Source organism: Trifolium pratense, linkage group LG7 (genome assembly GCF_020283565.1).
Source record: "Trifolium pratense cultivar HEN17-A07 linkage group LG7, ARS_RC_1.1, whole genome shotgun sequence".
Classification (NCBI taxonomy): domain Eukaryota; kingdom Viridiplantae; phylum Streptophyta; class Magnoliopsida; order Fabales; family Fabaceae; genus Trifolium; species Trifolium pratense.
In genome coordinates, this window is record NC_060065.1 from 52442495 (window position 1) to 52463598 (window position 21104).

Consider the following 21104-nt stretch of genomic DNA (forward strand, 5'->3'; position numbering starts at 1 on the left):
AAGAGAACTCTGAGGAAGATTGGTGCTTCTAAGGAGGGTTCTACTTCTAGAACTAGTGGTTCTTCTAGACAACCACCACAAGAGGCATTAGTACCTCCACCAGTACCACAAGCGATGCATGCTGCTGCTGGGAACAGATTTTTGAGTCCTATGGGTCGTTAGAGGTTCCGTCAAATTCGTTCCTTCAAGTTCAACCAAGAGCAGACTTTTGACGATGCTATGAGGAGTGTCCCTGAAATCTATAGGGAACTAAATCGAAGGCAGTGGGTGTTCTTCAATTCTATCATCTAGAAGAGCAACATAATTGTGGCTAGGGAGTTCTATGCAAATGCTTATCAGTCGGGTAATGTTACGTTCAAGTTTGAAAGTGTGGTCAGTGGTGTGAAGGTAAATTTTTTTGCTAATGCTCTTAATACTTTGCTTAAGCCTGAGATCTCTCCGGCATGTCAGCTGGAGCACTTGCTGTTGGAAACTAAGAAGGGGAGTTGGAAGGAACCCCAAAGGAGGGAAGTTAGGGACTATTGTTGTAGGCCTAACATTAAGTGGTTGAAGTATAAGGGAGGCTCTTTTCCGACAAAAATCAAGATGATAAATTTTAAGCCAATTGCTAGAGCATGTGCAGGTTTTTACGTGAGGAATTTTGATAGTGTGTCCAATCATTCAGAATATCAGATTGAAAATGCTCTGGGGGTTAAGGCAATTTCAGAGGGGAAAGAGATTGTATAGGGCGGCTTTTGAGCAAAAGTTTGAAGGAAATTACCCAAAATAAGGCGGGTGTTTGCCGCCTTGGTCATGCTAGTTTGATTCATGCCTTATGTGCGAACCAAGGTGTGCCAGGTCTAGATGAAGATGGTGATGATTTTCTGGATCCTATTAAAGCATTGATTGGTGCTTGGTTATACAAGTGGAAGGTTGGTCCGGTTTTGTCTGATCCGGAGTCCACTGATGATGATGAGGGTAATGATGAGGCTGAGATAGATGGGTTCACCAGTGGGGCTCCTATGGGTGATGGTGTGCCCAATGCAGGAGTGCAATTCCAAGAGTTCCAAGTACCGTAAATCACTCCAGCAGTGTACCAGTATAGAGCTAATGAATTGGGGGCCTTCTTGAATCAGAAGTTCTCGATCTTGAGGAGGTGAACTACTATGACAAGGAATCTGAAAAGTGGAAGCAAGCGATGGAGTATAGGCAGATGGTGGCGCCGAGCGCTTTCTATCCGTGCTATCCGACGGAAGCGGCGTGTGTGGCTGGGCAGGAACGCCGAATGCGTCAATATCAAGCTCGTCAAGTGAGCAATTTGAGGACTTACCGGTGTATTAGGTTTTCTGCGAATGATGGTTGTATGGACTTCGTGCATAACTCTAGGGCAGCTGAGGCCCAACCCTCTCATGACCCGACTATGAATCAGGACCATCCCACTTATCTCTCCTTGCCCTACTACTATTTTATGTTGCTGTTTGGATGTTGCTTGCCTGCCTGTTGCGTGTAATAATTTGTTTGGATTTATCTTGGACCCGTATTTTTCACTTTACTTTGCCTTTAATGAATGCATGCACCGTTTGATATAAATTTTGTTGTATATTGGCTTTTGATATCTTGAATTTGCGGTGCAATTGATCTTGATATGATGGATTGAACGACAAGACAAGAGAACATTCACATGTTTGACCGCTCGATGATCCGGCCATAAACCGTGAGTATTTGAGCCCAAATACTATGCTTTATTTGATGTGTGATTCCACAACATTTCTCATTCTCTTGGGTTTATGTGCGTTCTTTTAATTAGTTGATTGCAATGAATGACTCATGAGGCAATTTCTTTGGTAACTTGAGCCTTATTCTTGCCACCCTATGCATGATTTATCCGTTCCTAAACCACTAAGCTTAAAGAAAAATGTTGTTTCTATCTCCCAAGTTTAAATTTGTTCTTATCAAATTGGAAAAGAAAAAAAAAAATTTGGAGATTAGAATAGCTTACTTATGATTTTTGCACCTTGCAAATCATTAAGTTTGGGGTTGCCTTTGGAACTTGGCAACTTTCTAAGTTGGGGTGGGTGTACTTGAGAACCATTATTTTGTGAAAATAAAAATAAAAATAAAAAATTTAAAAGAAAGAAAGAGGCACACAATAGTGTGAAATGTGTTGCAAAGTCAATCTAGATTACTGAACAAAAAAATTATTTCGTCTGCCATATTATTTGAAATGAAGTTCCTTTTATAGAGCTAGAGAAGAGAGTGGTTGAGAAAAGAATCTTTAAAAAAACATAGAGTTGTTGGAATTGAATCCGATGTAGAGTACAACAATAATAATGAACAAAACAATGATTAATTCAAGAACAACAAAAAAACAAAAAAAAATAAAGAAAGAAAAATAATTTGATAAATAAGTGTAATAGACTTCTAGTTCTAACCATTTATTTGATCTTCATAAGCCATATAATCATGTCATGATTGTTTCTATCTTAGGAACCATCTCCAAAAAATTCAACTCATTCTTTTTACAATTCGTTTCCACAAGTGTATCCCTTTGTGTAGGAATTATAACACCCTCATGTTGTGCATTAAGGATGTTTTTGATTGTATCCTCACTCACACCAAAAGCAGCTGCAAGTTCAGGTCCCATCAATGTCTTCATAAGTGATGTAGAACCTACCAAAAACTGTGGCTTGTTCTTCTTTGAAGAAGTTGTGAATCCAAAGAAATCTAGTTGTTCACTACTTGATGCTATTTGACTGAATGCAAAGTATCTTGGTACAAAGAAAACATCTCCTTCTTTTATACTTGTGTCCATTGCATTGGTTCCATTTGGAAATATTATTTGAATTCTACCTGAACCTTTTACTACTATGCCATATTCTGTTGCCCTTGGATTTACATGTGGTGTCATCATCGATCCCTGCGATAAAAAATAATGTTATTTCATTATCGAATATGCGGTCATGGACGTTTATTTAAAAGAGTACTACGAATAATAAAATTTGAATTGTTTACGGTATGAGTGTGATCGGCTGACTGCACACAGTCAACCACATCTAGATAGTCCAATCAAGACCTTGAAAATTAAAATATCGTGTTTGAAATTTGAACTATATGATCTTGATTGATCGATCAAGATGTAATTGGCTGGATCTAGATTTTGTGCAATTGGAGAGAGGTGACTGCATTGCAGTCGGTCATATCTAAACCGTTTGATTAAGATCAGACGGTCCAGATATTTAGCTTGAATTTTATATTTAAAAACAGTTAAAATATGGACTTTCCGATATTGATCGGACGATCCATATGTTCTGACTGCATGCAGTGTGACTGGCTGACTGCACACGCTCCAATTCCGTAATTGGCTGTGTGCAGTAATGGACTGTGACTGCACACAACCTAGTTCATTATGAATAACTATTGAACAATACTTGGCTTGCATACCGGTTTGAGATTGACGTGATAAATGCCAATGCCGGAACTTTTGAGAGGAGAATACTCGGAACCGTCTAGAGCAACGCTCCAACCATAACTATTTTTGAAATCTGGTTTTCTGTCATAGAGATTGCAAGAATGAGGTGATTTATGGGCAACATTGTCTCTTTTATTGTTTTCTATCTCATCACCAAATACAGATTCCAATAGCTTCCTCCAAGACCAACTTGCTTTTTTCTCTACTTCTTCAATATCAACTTCATCTTCTTGATCTTGCATCATTTTCTTCATGTGGTGCAGTTTTTCATCCTCTTTTAGTTGAAGGAATTTGGTCCATAAGCTTGAGGCTTTGGAATGTGAATGGCCTACGTGCACAATTGGACCCTCATGTTGCTGAGTGAAAAGTTTCTTCAACTCTGATTCCGATACCTGTGATCGAGTTAACCATTGAACACATTAATTAATTTGCCTGCCATGAATATTGTGTCGGTGTCAGATACCGACATATGTCAGCACAAACACACACCTTGAATTGATATGTTAGAGGCTAACTTTGTAAAAAAAACAAATTGAGAAATGGAAAATTATTATTAATTAAAGTGATACTAACGAAGTTATTACTCGATTAGTTGTCTTACATTAAAAGCGGATTCAAGGACTTCAGGCTGGAATCCGGAAAGTACTGACACTGGATTGGATCCTCCTCCAATATAGAAAGACTGCAAACATATAAATCAACCATATTAATGAATTAATTAGCAAGATTAACAAAACTATATGTAAATGTATTGATTGATTATACAAATGCATATATATACCTGGAAAATGCCCAGTCCTAAACTCTCAGAGGGGTCAATGCTGCAAATAATATGAAGCTTTTAGAATCCTTAGTGATCGTGTTGACCAGAATGATGCGACTTCGCCGGCGTTTGCGGTGGTTGAGAGCGTTTGAGACCCCTGTTGGAGCGGAGGGGGGTTGTGTACCTGCAGGCACTCCGACGCTCAAGTCAGTATGTGTGTAAGGTTTTCTTAGCTATAAAAATGCGTACCTTGCAAATGAAGTGGAGATGCATATATATAGCCCCCATCGCTGGGCTAAGGCCCTTGATGGCATTAATGGCCATCAAGTGACTGCCGGAAAACGGCTAAGGAGCCATGATGTGCAGTTAATGCTCATCATTCCGGTGTCTTAGACGTTACAGAAGCCATAGAGAAGTAGCCGTTGGTATCCCGAGCATTTATGGTGTGGCCGGTGGGTAAGGGTCAACTCGACTACACAAGCTCGTTAGAATCTGTACCGAGCTTCTAAGCTCGGCCCAGAACAGGAGCCCCCCAAGTTGTTATGCTCTTAATTGAGGATAATAACTTTGGAGTCACCATCTGATGCTGTATGAGGGAAACGGCACTTCAGGAGCGTTTGCTCAATTTCTCGAGGAAATTTGAGCGATAACTCCCATGATCTGCTTGGTTGATAGTCAAGGCTTTCAGGTGAGTCTATGCTATTTTCCAGAACAGTCAACTCTGGAGCTTGTGCACGTTAGACTGGTCAGTCTTTGGGAATTGCAGCCGCCCATTTATTTGTTGTGGGCCTTTTAACAAAGGTATTGGGCTTTCTTGAAAAGAGGCAAGTTTTTCTTATAAATACCTTGCTGCTTTTTCTAACCCTTGTGTTTTTAGGCAAGTAAGATGGAACGGCAGAATACCAAAGAAGTTGCTGATAAGAAGAGTTCTCACAAAGGAAAGGGAACCATGCCAAGCCGGCCTCAACCCCCTCGCCGGTCTGTTCGTTTGAGGCGTCCCACAAAGGCCAAGTTTGAGACGATCGTACTTTCTTCCGATTCTTCTGACTTGGATGAGACCGATGAAGATTATGCTGAGTTCCTGAAGGTGTATAAGCCTGAGGACTCATACCCTCAAGTTTCAGCCTCTAGCGGCGAGGAAGGCTCTCAGAAGACGGTGGAATCCAAGCCTGTAGTCGTAGTGGAAGTTGATTCGGATAACGAGCAGTAGATGCTCGTTCCCCCTTTCCCCTTTGCTTCCTGATTTGTATTTTGGCTTTCCGCCCTTTATAATAATAATAATAAAGTTGATTGTTTCTAGTCTTTTTCTTTCGAAATTCACAATTATTGATCTGCACATTTTATCGCGAGCGTACATTTAGTTTCGGAGCCCACAGTTCTCGAACTGCACATTTTATCGCGAGCATGCGTTTGGTTTCGAGTGTTTACCAACACCGTAGGTATCGTAAGGGATCCCTTTGATTTCGCGAAAATCTCGGATGGCCGTGTCGCACGTTATCCTCCGAGATCATTGCGTGTTGATTTTCGCGAGATTTGCGTGCAGATGGAAGTGATTTGAAGGGACGAGTCGTTTCGTTTCCTTGCGCCACGTGTGTGAGCTACCCAAATAGCACTTGAGTGGCTATTTGAAATGTTTCAAATTCCGAGGCTTTATCTGGGCCGTTGGATTTTCGCGCCCTTTGGTTTTTTGGGAGGGTGCTTCTGGATCGTTGGATTGTTTCCTATCGCACCCGTTGGATTAAGGCAACGGTCCAGATTCGAGGCGGCGTGACCTGGTGTATGCGGTCGCATTTGTCTATATATATGAGGAAGGATGATTTTTTCGAAACTTTACAGTTTCCTTGCATCCTTCGCTCAGTTTCTTCTCCTTCTCCTACCCTCTCCGCCTTCCAAACTTCAAGCTTCGTGAGTTCAAGCTGTTTCTTTGGCGTGTTTCTTTGATTGTCTTCACTCCGAAGCTTTTTCATCCTTTCCATTGATCAAGTAAGTGTTTCCTTTTACTTTCTCTGGTTTGAATGGTCTGTTTGCCTGATTAGGATAGATGTTTGATGGCTTGCCAAGGTCTTTTTAAGCAAAACTTTAGCGATTAAACTGCTTTAGACTTGGATGTTTTAGTTTTGGCCTTAGGTTGTTAGCGTAGTGCTTTTAGAAGCTTTAGGCTGGAAGTGCGCCCTTGTCTGGGTTTTTCGGCGCTCGTTTTTAGGGTTTTCGAATGGATTTCCCCCTTTGTTATTGTTTCGCGTTTGTGGCGAATGGACGACCACGCGCTCGCTATTATCCACGCCCTTTCACTTGATTTGGCGGTGGAAGGGTGGATTTGATATTGCGAATGTCGAATTCACATTTCCTTCCTCTGCTTTCAGGTATCCGATGGAGGGCGACCAACCTAGACCAGAAGAGGGCTTACCGCGTTTGTCCGTAGACATTTCGTGGGTAGCGAATGAGGTTCGAGAGACGCCCTCTATCTTCTCCGGGTGCACTGGTGGGCATAAGGAGATGTTTTACGAAGTGGAGGATCCTAGTGTTTCTCATTGGGAGATTCGGGTTCCTCCCCTCGGCCGGAGAATATGCTCTAACTGGGGTTGGGGAACGATCCCGGTGTACCAGATTATTTTCGAGCACATGGGGTATCGCCTGCCCTTTACCGACTTAGAGGTCGCTGTGTTCCGATATTTGAGGGTAACGCCGTCGCAGCTGCACCCGAATTCCATGGCCTTTCTTCGAGCGTTTCAGGTGACGTGCAAGTTCCTGAATATTGTTCCTACCCTGAAGCTGTTCTTCCATGCCTTTTTCCTCCAACGCTCGTGTCCCAAGGGCGAAAGGGCCAAAGGGAAGGCGTCTAAAAGTGGTCAAGTCTTGGAGGGCAGTAAGTTTGGCTGGGTATCCTTTAGACAGAGGAAAAGTTTTTTCCGTATATATGAAGATTCGATCCGGGGTTTTAAGGAGAGGTACTACGCTGTCCGTCCCATCACCTCGGAGGGATGGAAGCACGTTTGTTACCGAGGACCCAAGAAAGATGTGCGCGGGGAGGTGGTCAGGGACCCGAGCGGTGTAGCTGTGGAGGCGGACTATGGGAGTTTTCCCTTTTATTGGAATAGGAGTCATTATGATCTTCTTCCTCGGGATTTAACCATTACGAAATCCGACCTGAGCCCTGAGGAAGCGGCAGATTATAAGAGACTGGAAGACTATGTCGGGTCTTTTCCCCAGGTTTCCTTAGAGGATAGTAACGGTAACCTGATCCGAGATGAGGCGGGTCGTCCGCAAAAGGTTCCGAAGCTAATTGATACCAAGAGGCTACTGGCCTGTAAAACCGATGAGGATGTGGCCGCTTTTTTCCGTATGCTCGTACTTTGTGCTTTGTTATTTTGCTTTGCTTTTAGTTTTCCATCTGGTTTACTTTACTGATCTTCTTTTTCCTTTGTTTGTGCAGTTGAAATGTCGAGTGCTCAGGCAAGACTTCGTCAGGCTAAAACTGCCAAGAAAAAGATTATGGAAGCTGCTGGTGGTTCGCATTCAATGCCTGCTGGTGGTTCGCATTCAATGCCTGCCAACTCTTCAATTCAGCAAAATCCCAGTCCTTCCCTCGAAATCATCGGAACCTCAGCGGAGAGACGTGTCCGTGAAGGGGATACCGAAGACACGAATTCTTCTCGCCAGCGTCGTAGGGTGGATGATGTCGATGATCTCATGAATTCGACGTCAGGTCTCCACAAGCTCGAGCCCGGCAAGCCTGCAGCCCACTTTGTTTTCCCTCCTGTTTATGCTCATGACCCGATCTTTGATGACCAGACGGAGATCTCCATATCAGAGCCTGATTCCGGCATTCTTTCTTCCCTGGGACCTACTGCCATTAGAGCTGAGATCGCCAAGCATTCAGTGGCGATGTTCAAACTTTTGGAGATGGTGACTTTCCTGAATGGTCGGGAATGCCATTACCTTCAGGAGAGGGATGCCGCTCTCACAAAGCTGAAGGAGGTTTCCTGTCAACTGAGCTCGAGCCAAGCCGCTTTCTCGGAGTATAAAAAGCAGTATGCTCTTCAGCTGGAAGTGCAGGAGTCCCTAAAGACTGTACAGGCAAAGCTGGAAGAGGTTACCAGAGAAAGGGATGCGTCTTTGGCGAAGATAGAAGAGCTGGAGGGTCAGATTCAGGAGTTGAAGCTGAAGGTGGATGAGCGCGCTAAGCAGGTGGTTCCCGAAGCCGTTGATGAGGAGGAGAAGGTCGTAGATCCGGCTGGTGTTTATGCTGATTTTTCGCGAGCCCGTCTTGTTCAGACGATTATGGATCTGAACGACAGTATGATTGATGCTGCGAGTTCCCAGTTTGCCAATGCCGTGGAGCAGTTGAAGATTGTGAATGCTGATAAGGATTTGATTGTTGAGGGTATAGATGAGGATAAGGTGGTGCTCGACGGAGCTATCGTCACCCCTCCCGAGGATGAGATGTAATCTTATTTTTCTTTTTTCTTGTAATTAATTTGCTTTCTTTTGGGCGCTTCGTTCGCCCTTTTGATGTATTTGATAGCTATGGCCCCTCGTGGTCTTTATATTTCAGTACTTTTATTTATCCACCTGCTCTTTTACCTTTGTCTCATCTAGATTTAGGCTTTGTATGGCGATGTTTTTAATTTCCTCCGAATGTTGAATCGATCGTTTGTATGCTCAATGCTTTTAGGTTTGCGCTTTTGATTATATTTTCGTTATGACGACCTGTATGCTTGATGCTTTTGTTTGTTTGCGCTCGACCAATCTTGAGGTTTTTAACTTGGTAATTTTCCAAACATTCTATACGCCGAACTATTCGTTTCTTCGCGCTAGTGTGTGTTTGGATGGTGGTCATCGTTGTGGTAGCTGGTACCATTAGATGCCGGGCTTAGAAGGTGCGGGGAACCATTCTAAGTGTTTGGAGATGTTAATCCAAACTAACAACGAGGAGAGGGGCTGTTGTTAAGCTTTCCTCCTCGGGGTGTGAACATCCCATCGCGAGCTGGGGTTCTACCGGGCGTGTACTATGACGATGGTGCTCCGTGGTCTAGAGCTTTCCTCGCCAACATCATCGAGCTCAAAAACGTCTCGACTTTGTTTTATATTTTAAGATTCATGCCTGTACCTAAGCACTCCTCCGTTGTATAGGCGTGTTTCTCATGGGCGAAGACACAGCCTTCGTTGAGGGATGGTTTTGAACTTCTCTCAACTGTAGTATTGTTTGAGCTTTTCGGCATTCCAAGGTCGAGGAATTTCTTTTCCGTAAAGATCTTCCAAATAATAGGCACCGTTTTCGGTTTTGGCTCGAACACGATAAGGTCCCTCCCAATTTGCCGCGAGTTTACCTTCACGAGAATCTTTTTGGTTGCGTCGGAGTACTAGTGTCCCAACGTCAAATTCTCGCTTGATGACCCTTTTGTCATGCCGTTTTGCTATTTTTTGTTTCAAAGTAGCTTCTCGGAGGGCTGCGCCGTCTCGGAGCTCTTCCAAGAGGTCGAGCTCTTCTCTGAGCATTTCGTGGTTGTCTTCCCCTTCGAGGGGTACTTCCGTTCGGAAAGATGATGCTCCGGTTTCTACTGGAATTACGGCCTCTGTTCCGTACGTCAGTCGGAAAGGCGTTTCTCCCGTTGTAGAATGTGGAGTGGTTCGGTAGGACCAGAGTACGCTGTGTAGTTCTTCTGTCCATTTTCCTTTTGCTTCATCCAACCTTCTTTTGAGTCCTCGTAGTATAACCCTATTTGCAGCTTCGGCTTGGCCGTTCGTTTGAGGGTGTTCGACAGAGGTGAAGTGTTGGGTTGTACCTATTTTTGCCATGAATTCTCGCACTTTCTTGTCCGTGAATTGAGTCCCGTTATCTGTAATGACAACTTGAGGGATCCCAAACCTCGCAAGTATATTGCGTTTGAAGAATCGCAACACGTTGAATGTTGTGATGTGGGCGAGAGGTTCGGCTTCGATCCATTTCGTGAAGTAGTCGACAGCTACTATTAAGTATTTATTTTGTCCTGCTGCCGTTGGAAACGGTCCTAAGAGGTCCATCCCCCACCAAGAAAACGGCCACGGGGACGATAGCGTTCTTAGCTCGTTTGGAGGGGCCAAGTGCATATCCCCGTGACGTTGGCATTTGTCACATTTTTTGACATGCTCTTTTGCGTCTGCTTGCATGGTAGGCCAATAGAATCCTGCTCGCAAGGCCTTTCTGGCCAAGGAGCGTCCACCGATGTGTTGACCGTTTATTCCTTCGTGGATCTCGCCGAGGATCGAGGCTACCTCGCTTTCCTCGACACACCTTAGCAGAGGGATGGAAAATCCTCGGCGGTACATTTTTCCATTTAGGATTACATATGCGCAGGCTCTCCTTTTTACCTTAGCCGCCTCCTTCTTATCAAGTGGGAGGTTTCCAGTGTTCAGAAATTCGAACACGGGTGTCATCCAGCTGTTGGCGTCGATCTCGCATATCAGGAATACCTCGGTGGGTTTTACTATGCTTGGTTTGGATAGCGTTTCCTGAATAAGCGATTGATTTCCACCTTTCTTTTTCTTAGTGCTTGCGAGCTTTGATAAAATATCTGCTCTTGCATTGTGTTCGCGAGGAACGTGCTTGATTTCGGTTTGTCTGAATTTGGTTAATTTTTCTTTGATCAAGTTTAAATATTCCGTGAGTCGCTCGTCTTTTGTTTGGTATTCCCCGGTTATTTGTGATGCGACGAGCTGTGAGTCCGTGAATATTTTAATTTCCTCGGCTTCCATATCCTGAGCCAACCTTAATCCCGCCAAGAAAGCTTCGTATTCGGCTTGGTTGTTTGTGGTTGGAAAGGTGAGCTCGAGTGAAACTTCTATGAGCGCTCCTTCACCGCTTTCGAGTATGATACCCGCACCACTCCCTTGTGGATTCGAGGATCCATCTACGAAGATGGTCCATTTGTTTTTGTTCGGGGTAGATGGTGTGGTCATCTCGGCTATGAAGTCTGCTAGCACTTGGGCTTTTAAAGCCTTTCTGCTTTCGAAAAAGATTTCGAATTCGGACAACTCGAGCGACCATTTTAGCATTCGTCCTGTCATATCCGGCCTCGCAAGGAGTTGTTTGATCGGTTGATCAGTTCGAACCACGATGGAGTGAGCTAAGAAATAGTGTCTTAGCTTCCTCGCGGCCATGACTACTGCTAAGGCCGTTTTTTCAATCTGTAAATACCGGAGTTCTGGTCCTTGCAGAGCCTTGCTCACGAAATAGACAGGTTTTTGTCCTTGCTCGGTTTCTCTTATGAGAACGGCGCTGATGGCCTCCGATGCTACGGCGAGATAAAGATATAATGTCTCCCCTTCGTTGGGTCGTGTTAGGACTGGAGGTTCGGATAGTGCTCGTTTTAAATGTTGTAGCGCATCCTCGCATTCCTTTGTCCATTCGAATGCGGATTCTTTTCGAAGTAATTTGAATAAAGGTAGCGCGTGTTGAGCGGATTTTGCGACAAAACGAGATAAGGCTGTGAGCATCCCGTTTAATGATTGGATAGATTTCTTTGAGTCCGGCGTAGGGAATTCAAAGAATGCTCTGCATTTATCGGGGTTAGCTTCGATTCCTCTTTCGGTTAAGTAAAACCCGAGGAATTTCCCAGCTTTTACGCCGAACGTGCATTTTTCAGGATTGAATCTCATGTTATACTTTCTCGCTTGGTCGAACACTCTTTTTAGATGGGCTGTATGATCGACTTCCTCTTCGGATTTGACGATCATATCATCCATGTAGACTTCGAGCATGTCACCGATTTCATTATTGAAGACTTTGTTCATCATCCTTTGGTATGTGGCGCCTGCGTTTTTAAGCCCGAAAGGCATTACGTTGTAATAATAATTACCGGATTCGGTCATAAACGCTGTTTTCTTTTTATCGATTTCAGCCATTTTTATTTGATTATAACCCGAGTACGCGTCCATAAACGATAGTAATTTAAATCCTGATGAATTATCTACTAATTTGTCTATGTTAGGTAAAGGGTAAGCGTCTTTAGGGCAAGCCCTATTAAGATCGGTATAGTCAACACACATGCGCCATTTTCCATTCGATTTCTTAACAAGTACAACATTGGATAGCCAGGTGGTATACCTAGCTTCCGAAATGAAATTTGCCTCGAGGAGGTCTTTTACAGCTTTTTCGGCAGCCTCCGCTTTTTCGGGAGACTGCTTCCTACGCCGCTGAACAACGGCACTAGCCCTAGGATCTAAAGTCAGCTGGTGACAAGCGACCTCAGGGTCGATACCAGGCATCTCTGCAGCGCTCCAGGCGAACAGTTCAGCATTGTCCTTAAGGCAGGCGATCAGCTGCTTTTTGACCAAGTCGGGGAGTCCAGTTCCAATCTTGATCCCTTTGAGGGGGTCTTCGCCCAAGGGCACCAGCTCGAAATCTCCGTCCGGGATGGGGCGGTAGATTTTCTTTTCAGCATCGGCGAGGTCCTTCTGTTTTTCTTCTTGATGCTCCTTTTTTGTGAGTCGAGCATCGATGTCGACGGAACCTCCAATAGTGTTTACCCCCGGATTTTTCTTTTCAGTTTTCTTGGGGGTTGCCACGGTGCTCAGATTCTTTGCCGCGGCCTCGAAGCATCTCCTCGCAGCAGCTATGTCGCCGTTGATGGTGGCGACCTGGCCGTCCGGTGTGTAGTATTTCAGCTTCAAGTGAACAGTGGACGACACAGCAAATAGCTCCGCTAAAGTAGTTCTGCCGATGATGCAGTTGTACAGCGAGGGACAGTCGACGACCATGAATTGCGTCCTCACGGATTTCATAGCCTTTTCCTCGCCGAAAGTGACGATGAGGTCCACGTATCCCCAAGGTTTGGTAGTCGACCCATTGAACCCCTGAAGGTCGGGTCCTACATATGGGACCAAGTTCTTCTCCGATAGCTGTAGAGTTTTGAATAGCCCCGAGTACATTACGTCGCACGAGCTCCCCTGATCTACGAGGATGCGGTGGACGTCGAAGTTTGCCATGCGAGCCCTCACCAACAGTGGTATCTGATAGTTTGGTGAGCCCCCGGGAACTTCTGATTTGTAGAAGGCCAGCGGGTCGGAGTCTCCCTCAGGTTTGGTGACGGTGATGGGAGTCACCGAGCAAACGTTTTCCAGCTCCTCGAACTTCCTTTTTACCGATCCGAGGGTGATTTTGTTTAGCCCTCCACCTGTTATCACCAGTGCTTTTGGGAAATTTTCCCATGAGCCATTCAGGTGGGCGTTGAAATGCCTTAGGAGCGCTCCCTCGTCTGACCCCGGGGATGGGAGTGGAATTTCAGGTGCTGAGATGGCAAGCGCCTGAGGGACGATGCCTCTGTTTTCCTGCTCGGGAACATCAATGGCCATTGCGACCTCTTGAGGCTCCCGCCTTTGTTGTTGTTGTTGTTGTTGTGCTTGTTCGTCGTTCTGAACATATCTTCGGGCATAACCCTTTTGTATCAGAATCTCGATGGCATCTTTTAAGTGGACACAGTCCTCAGTGACGTGTCCATGGCTTTTATGATAGCGACAAAATTTCGTCCTATCAGTATTTGCCTTCATGGGCTGCTGTCTCGGGAAGTGGATCCCAGCCTTTTTGAAGTCCGCAGCGGAGACTTCGGCGAAAATGCGATCTCTTGACGCATTCAGTGGAGTATATGTTGTGAATTTTCCTCGAGGAGGTTTGGAATCTTTTATCCTTTCCTCCCTTTGCTTTTCGTTACCTCTTCGCGAGGTCCCAGCTTCGTCCTTTTCATAGTTCCTGGTTTTTTCTTGACTTTTCGGCCTTCTTATATCTTTGGCCCTTTGTTTCTCCTCGTAGGTAATGTACTTCTTCGCTTTTTCGAAGAATGCATCCAGCGTTTTCGGCTCTTCGATACCGACGGCTTTAGCAAAGTCGCTGTCTGGATGTAATCCCCTGTCGAGGAGATACAGCTTCATGCTCTCATCGACCTTCACTTCAACGGCTGCCTTGTTGAACCGTTCGAGGTAGGCCCTTAGAGGCTCGTTCTCGCCTTGGATGATGGCCTCGAGGGTTGCTTCAGTTTTTGGGTGACGCCTCGAGGAAGTGAAGTGAGCCCGGAAGCGGGCGCACAGGTCCGACCAAGAATCTACGGATCCTGGCGCCAAGCTCTTGTACCAAGCCATAGCGCCTTTCCTCAGAGTTGTGGGAAAGAGCTTACACTTGATAGAGCCTCGTACATTTCTGTACTCGAGGAGAGCTTCAAGATTTTCGATGTGCTCGTCCGGGTCTGTCGAGCCATCGTAGGTATCCATTGCCGGTGGTTTTTCGAGTCCGACCGGTAGGGGGAGTTCTCGGATCCTTCGGGAGAGGGGGCCTTGGTGATTGTCTCTCTCTTCCGGGGATCGGTTCCTCTGGCGACGAGGAGGGTTGTCCCTTCTAGGGGAATGTCTCCTCGGCGGGGTGGAGTTTCGAGATATAGCCTCGTTTCTCCTTTCGCTTCTGTGGCGAGGTGGTGAGCGAGACCTGGAGTAGGTTCTGCTCCTCACTGGTGTGGGTGAACGGCGAGCTGGGCGAGCTTGCGCCGTGATCCTCGACTCGGCAATTGCGTCGATGCGACGGCTTTGTTGCTCGAGCCTTTGATTCTGCTGCTCGAATCGCTGGTTCTGTTGCAGCAGTAAGTCCAACTGGCGGTTGATTGCATTGACCAGCGCAGCCATCATTTCTTGCATGGGAACGCCCGGAGGGATAGCCGCTGCCGGAGTCGCCTGTGGCGGGGTAGCCACAGGGATCTGCGGTTCTTCTGGGTTGTAGGGCTCGTAATGCGCGTTTTGCTCTCCCTGGCCATCTTCCGTTACGGAGGCGAATTGGCCGTCCCCTGGGTGGTACGCTGCGTAGTCCATCGGTGATCCATGGTTCTCCGCCACTTGCTCCGGGATTTGATGGTTGTTAACGCCAGCCATTGGTCGTGAAAGGGTGTTTTGAGGAAGTTTTTAGTTTTTGGTTTGAATAAACAGGGAAACTATGGTTCCCACAGACGGCGCCACTGATCGTGTTGACCAGAATGATGCGACTTCGCCGGCGTTTGCGGTGGTTGAGAGCGTTTGAGACCCCTGTTGGAGCGGAGGGGGGTTGTGTACCTGCAGGCACTCCGACGCTCAAGTCAGTATGTGTGTAAGGTTTTCTTAGCTATAAAAATGCGTACCTTGCAAATGAAGTGGAGATGCATATATATAGCCCCCAGCGCTGGGCTAAGGCCCTTGATGGCATTAATGGCCATCAAGTGACTGCCGGAAAACGGCTAAGGAGCCATGATGTGCAGTTAATGCTCATCATTCCGGTGTCTTAGACGTTACAGAAGCCATAGAGAAGTAGCCGTTGGTATCCCGAGCATTTATGGTGTGGCCGGTGGGTAAGGGTCAACTCGACTACACAAGCTCGTTAGAATCTGTACCGAGCTTCTAAGCTCGGCCCAGAACACTTAGTATTAGAGTGTGTTTGGATGGGAATGATTCTAGAAATTCAAGGGATTTTAAATACTAGGCAGTTCAATTGATTTAATTGAATTCCTTTTATTGTTTCTATTTTCTTATATAATTTTTTTTTAACTAAACTTTGATATTCCTATTTTTATGAGTATTTATTTTATTCTTTCTATATTCAATAATATCTTTATTGTTTTTTTGTTTCTACTTTAATGCATAAATAGATTCATATATAATTTTTTTATTGTTTCTATTTTCTTATATAAATTTTTTTTTACTAAACTTTGATATTCCTATTTTTATGAGTATTTATTTTATTCTTTCTATATTCAATAATATCTTTATTGTTTTTTTGTTTCTACTTTAATGCATAAATAGATTCATATATAATCTTTTTATTGTTTCTACTTTCTTATATAATTTTTTTTTTACTAAACTTTGATATTCCTATTTTTATGCATATTAATAGAGTAAAATTATATGCTTCAAAAAAAAAAAATAGAGTAAAATTATAATGAAAGATACAAAATTTGGAACATTATTAAAATTGATAAGTGCAAATTAGTAAATTGGGCACTAATCAATTTTAATATAGTAGATTAGATTTTGTAACATGTACAAAAAAAAGATTAGATTTTGGAACCAAAAAAAAAAGATTAGATTAGATTTTTTTTTGACACATAAGAGTAACATGTACCAAAAAAAAAAGATTAGATTTTGTAGAAAAAAAAAGATTAGATTAGATTTTTTTTTTGACACATAAGATTAGATTAGATTAGAAGTAGATTTGAAAAAATTATTATAAATAAAGCTGAAGTGATTCTTATACTCCAATTCTTCATCACACACACGATAGAATAGAGTATCTCCCAAACCCTAGAATGGACGTCATCCCCGATAGGCGAAAGAGAGTTCGACATTCCGAAGGTGACCGCCATCATCGATCTGACCGGAATGCCAAACGCCACCGCAAAACCAGGGATAATAAGGTATACGACAGGGACGAAAGAGAGGGTACGAAAGTTAGGTCTAAATTGAAGCGCGATGAAGAGATGGAAGATGATTGCGACAACAATGCATCACCACAAAACGTGAGATTCTTTTTTGCCTTTCTAGTTCGTTTTATTTGCTTAATTCTATACTTTTGCCTTTCAGAGTATTGCTTTTGATTTAGAATCCCACTTGAAACTGTAGGAATTCTTGATTTCAGTAACTGTTTACTAGATTAGAATGATGATGCTGATATACTTGTACTGAGAAATATATATGTATGATAGCTTTTTATTTTTTTTATTTTTTTTTTGAACTCAATTACTTGGAGTTGGTGTTACCTAATTGCTTCCGTTTTGAATATTCATTCCACAAGAGTAATGCATTTATTGGTGTTTCATCTGTGCTGTTTCAGGGTGTTGCTATGGGATCACCTGCTGCGGTGTCTGCTAGTGTGCCAGACTCAACTTTGGTCCCTCCTCCTTCCTTTCCTATTAAGGTATCATCGATTTCTACCACAAATGAAAATAAGGGTGTTAGTTTTACCATGTCTCATGAGGTTACTGGAAAATTTAGTACAGATGGATCCTCTCCAATTGCTGGAAAACCTGGAAGCCTCTCTATTCATGCCTTAGCTAAGGCAAAGAAGGTTTTACAAATGCAAAAAGCTTTGTCGGAGAAACTCAAGAGAATTCCTCATGTAAATCCTCCAGCTAGTGGCATTAGTGCTGCTGGTGTCACAACTGCAGATGTTACTATCCCTCAGAAACCAACCAAGGCTCATGTTCTTCGTCTTGACGCCCATGGACGGGAAATAGATGAACATGGGAATGTTGTTAATGTAACTAAGCCAAGCAACCTTAGCACATTAAAGGTGTGTAGTTTTCTCAATTGTCTTTTTCTCATTTATTTATTGTCTCTTTCTATTTGCGAATATTGTCTTAACCCTACCATCTGTGTCTGATGATTCCAGGTCAACATTAATAAACAGAAGATAGATGCATTTGAAATACTAAAACCTGTGTTGGATTTTGATCCTGATTCTAACTCTCATTTTGACGAGAGTATTGGCATCAACAAAACAAAGCTCATGCGCCCCAAGAGGACAAATTTTCTGTTTGTGGAGGAAGGAAAATGGTCAAAAGATGCTGAATCAATAAAGTTGAAGGTATATCTCTTTGTTATTTGCCCTTCTAATTACTTGCCCTTTACTTGTTTCTTTCAAATTATCTTATATGTGCTTTTGCTATTATTATTTCGCCTCATGCAGAGTAAATTTGGAGAAGCTCAAGCAAAAGAGCAGAAGGCCAAACAAGCACAGCTAGCAAAGGCAAAAGCTGCTCCTGATATAAATCCGAACTTAATAGAAATTACAGAGAGAGATGTAATGAAAGAAAAGCTGAAGGATCCAATTCCAGAAGTTGAGTGGTGGTAAGTTCATGCTTTATTTGGACTACTGGTTAATTTTGCATACAGAATTAGAATTACTAGAAGAGAAGGGTTATTTTTTATTTCCAAGCATTAACAAGAGCTTTTAAATTACTAGCAAAATATTCTGAGGTGTTTAAAAGGTGATTACAAATTAGTTAGGTGGGTATCTTTCCCCCAGGCTGACTGCAAAATGAATAATATAACATGAGTGGCTACATGTAAATCTAGTATTGTTTGTCTTTGAGGATATATATTGTCTTGTTATTTAAATTAAATTTAAATAGTAAAAAAACTAGAAACAGAAAACGTGTAGTACGTGTATATTGATAAATCTTCAACTAACTTTTGGATTTTTGTCAGGGACGTGGCACTTTTGCATTCTGGAAATTATGGTGACATTGACAACAGAACTGTAGACGAAGATAAACTGAAAATGGAAAAAATCACCTTTTATGTGGAGCATGTTCGCCCCATTGAACCGCCTGCTGAGCTTGCCCCTCCACCACCTCAACCTCTCAAGCTAACCAAACAGGAGCAAAAGAAACTCAAGACCCAAAGGCGTATAGCTAAGGAGAAGGAGCGACAAGAGATGATTAGACAGGGTGTCATAGAACCGCCAAAACCAAAGTTAAAGATGAACAATTTAATGAAAGTGCTCGGGACCGAAGCAACTCAAGATCCCACTCGGCTTGAGAAGGAAGTACGTATTGCAGCTGCTGAGCGTGAGCAGGCTCACATCGATAGGAATATTGCACGCAAGCTTACTCCTGCCGAGCAGCGTGAGAAGAAGAAAAGGAAGCTGTTTGATGACTCAAATACACCGGATAGACTTGTGGCGCTTTACAGGATTAACGACCTCTCTCATCCACAGACTCGCATAAAAGTTGATCGTAACGCTCAATATAATGAGTTGACCGGATGTGCTGTGATTTACGATGGTATTAGCGTTGTCGTAGTTGAAGGTAAAAGCAAGACAATTGAGAGGTATGGAAAACTAATGCTCAGACGTATCAATTGGAGTGAGAAAGAAGAAACCGAAGATTCAAATGATGACAAGCCTGCCAACAAGTGTGTTCTGGTGTGGCAAGGAAATGTTGCCAAACAAAACTTCAATAAGTTCAGTGTTCATGATTGCATCACTGAAGCAGCTGCTCGGAAAGTGTTCGTGAATGCTGGCGTTCCTCATTATTGGGACCATGCTGTCAACTATGAAGATGACGGCGCTGCTTGAATTGTCGTGTAGTGTTTTTGGTCAATATTATTAGCATAGTTAGCCAGGCTTTTTAAGAGTGATCAGTTATACAATTTGTGTTAAGCAGAGATATTTGAACACAATAAGAAATAAAATAGCTGTTGGTGCTCCTTGTTTCATGTGGTCAATGATGTGATGTCTACAACTATTGTATAGGTTTGCTAACATCATTTAGTAATTAGTGGTGTAAACTTTTTTCCACTCAGAAAGTGTCCCTTTGATATGATTGTGTGCGACATCACTTGGTTAAAACTTAAAAGTTTCAGGCCTTTGAGATTTATTGCGATGTTTCAAACTGTAAGATAAAATAATTATTTTCACAATGAACTCGAGGAGTACTTAAGGGAAAATCATTTTTGGAATTAAAGTGGACTTATTAGTAAGTAACTAAGGTGGTGAGAAGGGTTAAAGTGTGTAATTGAGTAGCGATAAGATCAGTTAAATTACTCTATCTAATACTCGAAATGATCATTTTTTTATAGTAAAATGCTTATACTTGATTGAGTAAAATGGTTGTTCTTTCCTGAATATTTTTTTTTTTTAAAGAAAAAAATGATGGTGATGAATATTCTTGAAATCCGTCGATGAGGTATGAATGAGACTAATTAGAGTTTTGGTTCAGTGACGGAGATTAGAGCTTCGGCTCAGTGACGTTGATTAGAGTTTCGGTTCAGTGACGGAGATTAGAGCTTCGGCTCAGTGATGTTGATTAGAGCTTCGGCTCAAAGACGTAGACTAGAGTTTCGGCTCAGTGATGTTGATTATAGTTTCGGCTCAGTGACGTAGATTAGAGTTTCGGCTCAGTGACATTGATTAGAGTTTCGGCTCAGTAATATTGATGTTGTATGTGTTAAAGATCGTAAATTTGAATTGTTTCTTTTGTGGTCTTTGGCTGTGCAATCTGTTTCTTACTACTATTTGTCACTAAATTTCTTCTTGTAATATTGATGTTGCTTCTATAAATTTTTATTTTGGATAAGTGCTGTATTTTTAATATATATTTATATATGTGTAGAAATCTTCTATTTTCTCTAATAATGTTGTTTCCAAATTATTATTATTATTTTTTTATTTTTTTTTAAAAAAAACTAAGCTTTATGAAATTATAAAGTAGAGAAATTAGTTTTCGTTTTCTTTGGAATGTGAGTGTAGGCAAGGATGAATTTTGAGGTTGTTTTATTCGGGAAATTTTCGAGGACGAAAATTCTTAAAGGGGGGGAGAGTTGTAACGCCCCGAAATTTAGGAATAGTTATTTCATTATTATTTAATTAATCTCTGTAGAAATTTATGTTTAGCCAATTAATTAATCAGAATTTAGAGTAGAGAAGATAGATAGTAAAAATAAATAACTAGAAAGTTTGGATAGGGAAATAAGTATCTAGTCAACCACAATTAAGAGGAATAATTGGGAGTTACTATCATTTATATGTTATGAATGGCATTCCAAAATCAAATTGTAACTTTCTCAACTTAGTCACACGACCAGCTCATTCCTTTCATTTGTCTTCAGCTCCGATTTGGATCCTCAACTGCAAAATTCTCTGCTGCCTCCCCTGCTGCACCATTCTTGACCATCTAATTAATCCAACAACTCAATTATCAACGCTGAACAAAATAAAAAAACACCAAAACTCATCCCATTTTATTCACACCCAGACAACGTTGAACGAACTGCCATGAGGATTTTCTGTTTCATGTTGTTATGATTTATTATACACTTTGTTGATTTTTGTAAACTTTTGCTCCAATTCGTTAATTATATGTTGTGTATTGTTATGATTTATACACTTGTTGAGTTTTGTGAAGA

General features: G+C 42.6%; 2 protein-coding genes across 4 annotated transcripts; one reads left to right on the plus strand and one right to left on the minus strand.

The window, feature by feature from the left end:
- Positions 1 to 2440: 2440 nt before the first annotated feature.
- LOC123896619 (vicilin-like seed storage protein At2g28490) lies at positions 2441 to 6637 on the minus strand. Its single transcript, XM_045946989.1, has 6 exons — positions 6598 to 6637; positions 6171 to 6274; positions 4230 to 4286; positions 4050 to 4130; positions 3421 to 3840; positions 2441 to 2896 (listed from the first exon to the last, which is right to left on the minus strand). Exons 1-6 carry the CDS (start codon positions 6635 to 6637, stop codon positions 2441 to 2443), a joined length of 1158 nt encoding a protein of 385 aa, XP_045802945.1.
- A 9787-nt stretch (positions 6638 to 16424) lies between these two features.
- On the plus strand, positions 16425 to 19519 carry LOC123899517 (protein RDM16-like). Of its 3 annotated transcripts, none has more exons than XM_045950666.1 (6): positions 16425 to 16714; positions 17029 to 17112; positions 17190 to 17487; positions 17587 to 17781; positions 17884 to 18044; positions 18405 to 19519. In XM_045950666.1, exons 1-6 carry the CDS (start codon positions 16668 to 16670, stop codon positions 19273 to 19275), a joined length of 1656 nt encoding a protein of 551 aa, XP_045806622.1. In that variant the 5' UTR covers positions 16425 to 16667; the 3' UTR covers positions 19276 to 19519. The 3 variants fall into 3 exon arrangements, with proteins under 3 accessions (XP_045806622.1, XP_045806621.1, XP_045806623.1); XM_045950667.1 differs by having other exon boundaries at positions 16680 to 16714; positions 17195 to 17487; XM_045950665.1 differs by having other exon boundaries at positions 16462 to 16714; positions 17029 to 17487.
- Positions 19520 to 21104: the final 1585 nt, after the last annotated feature.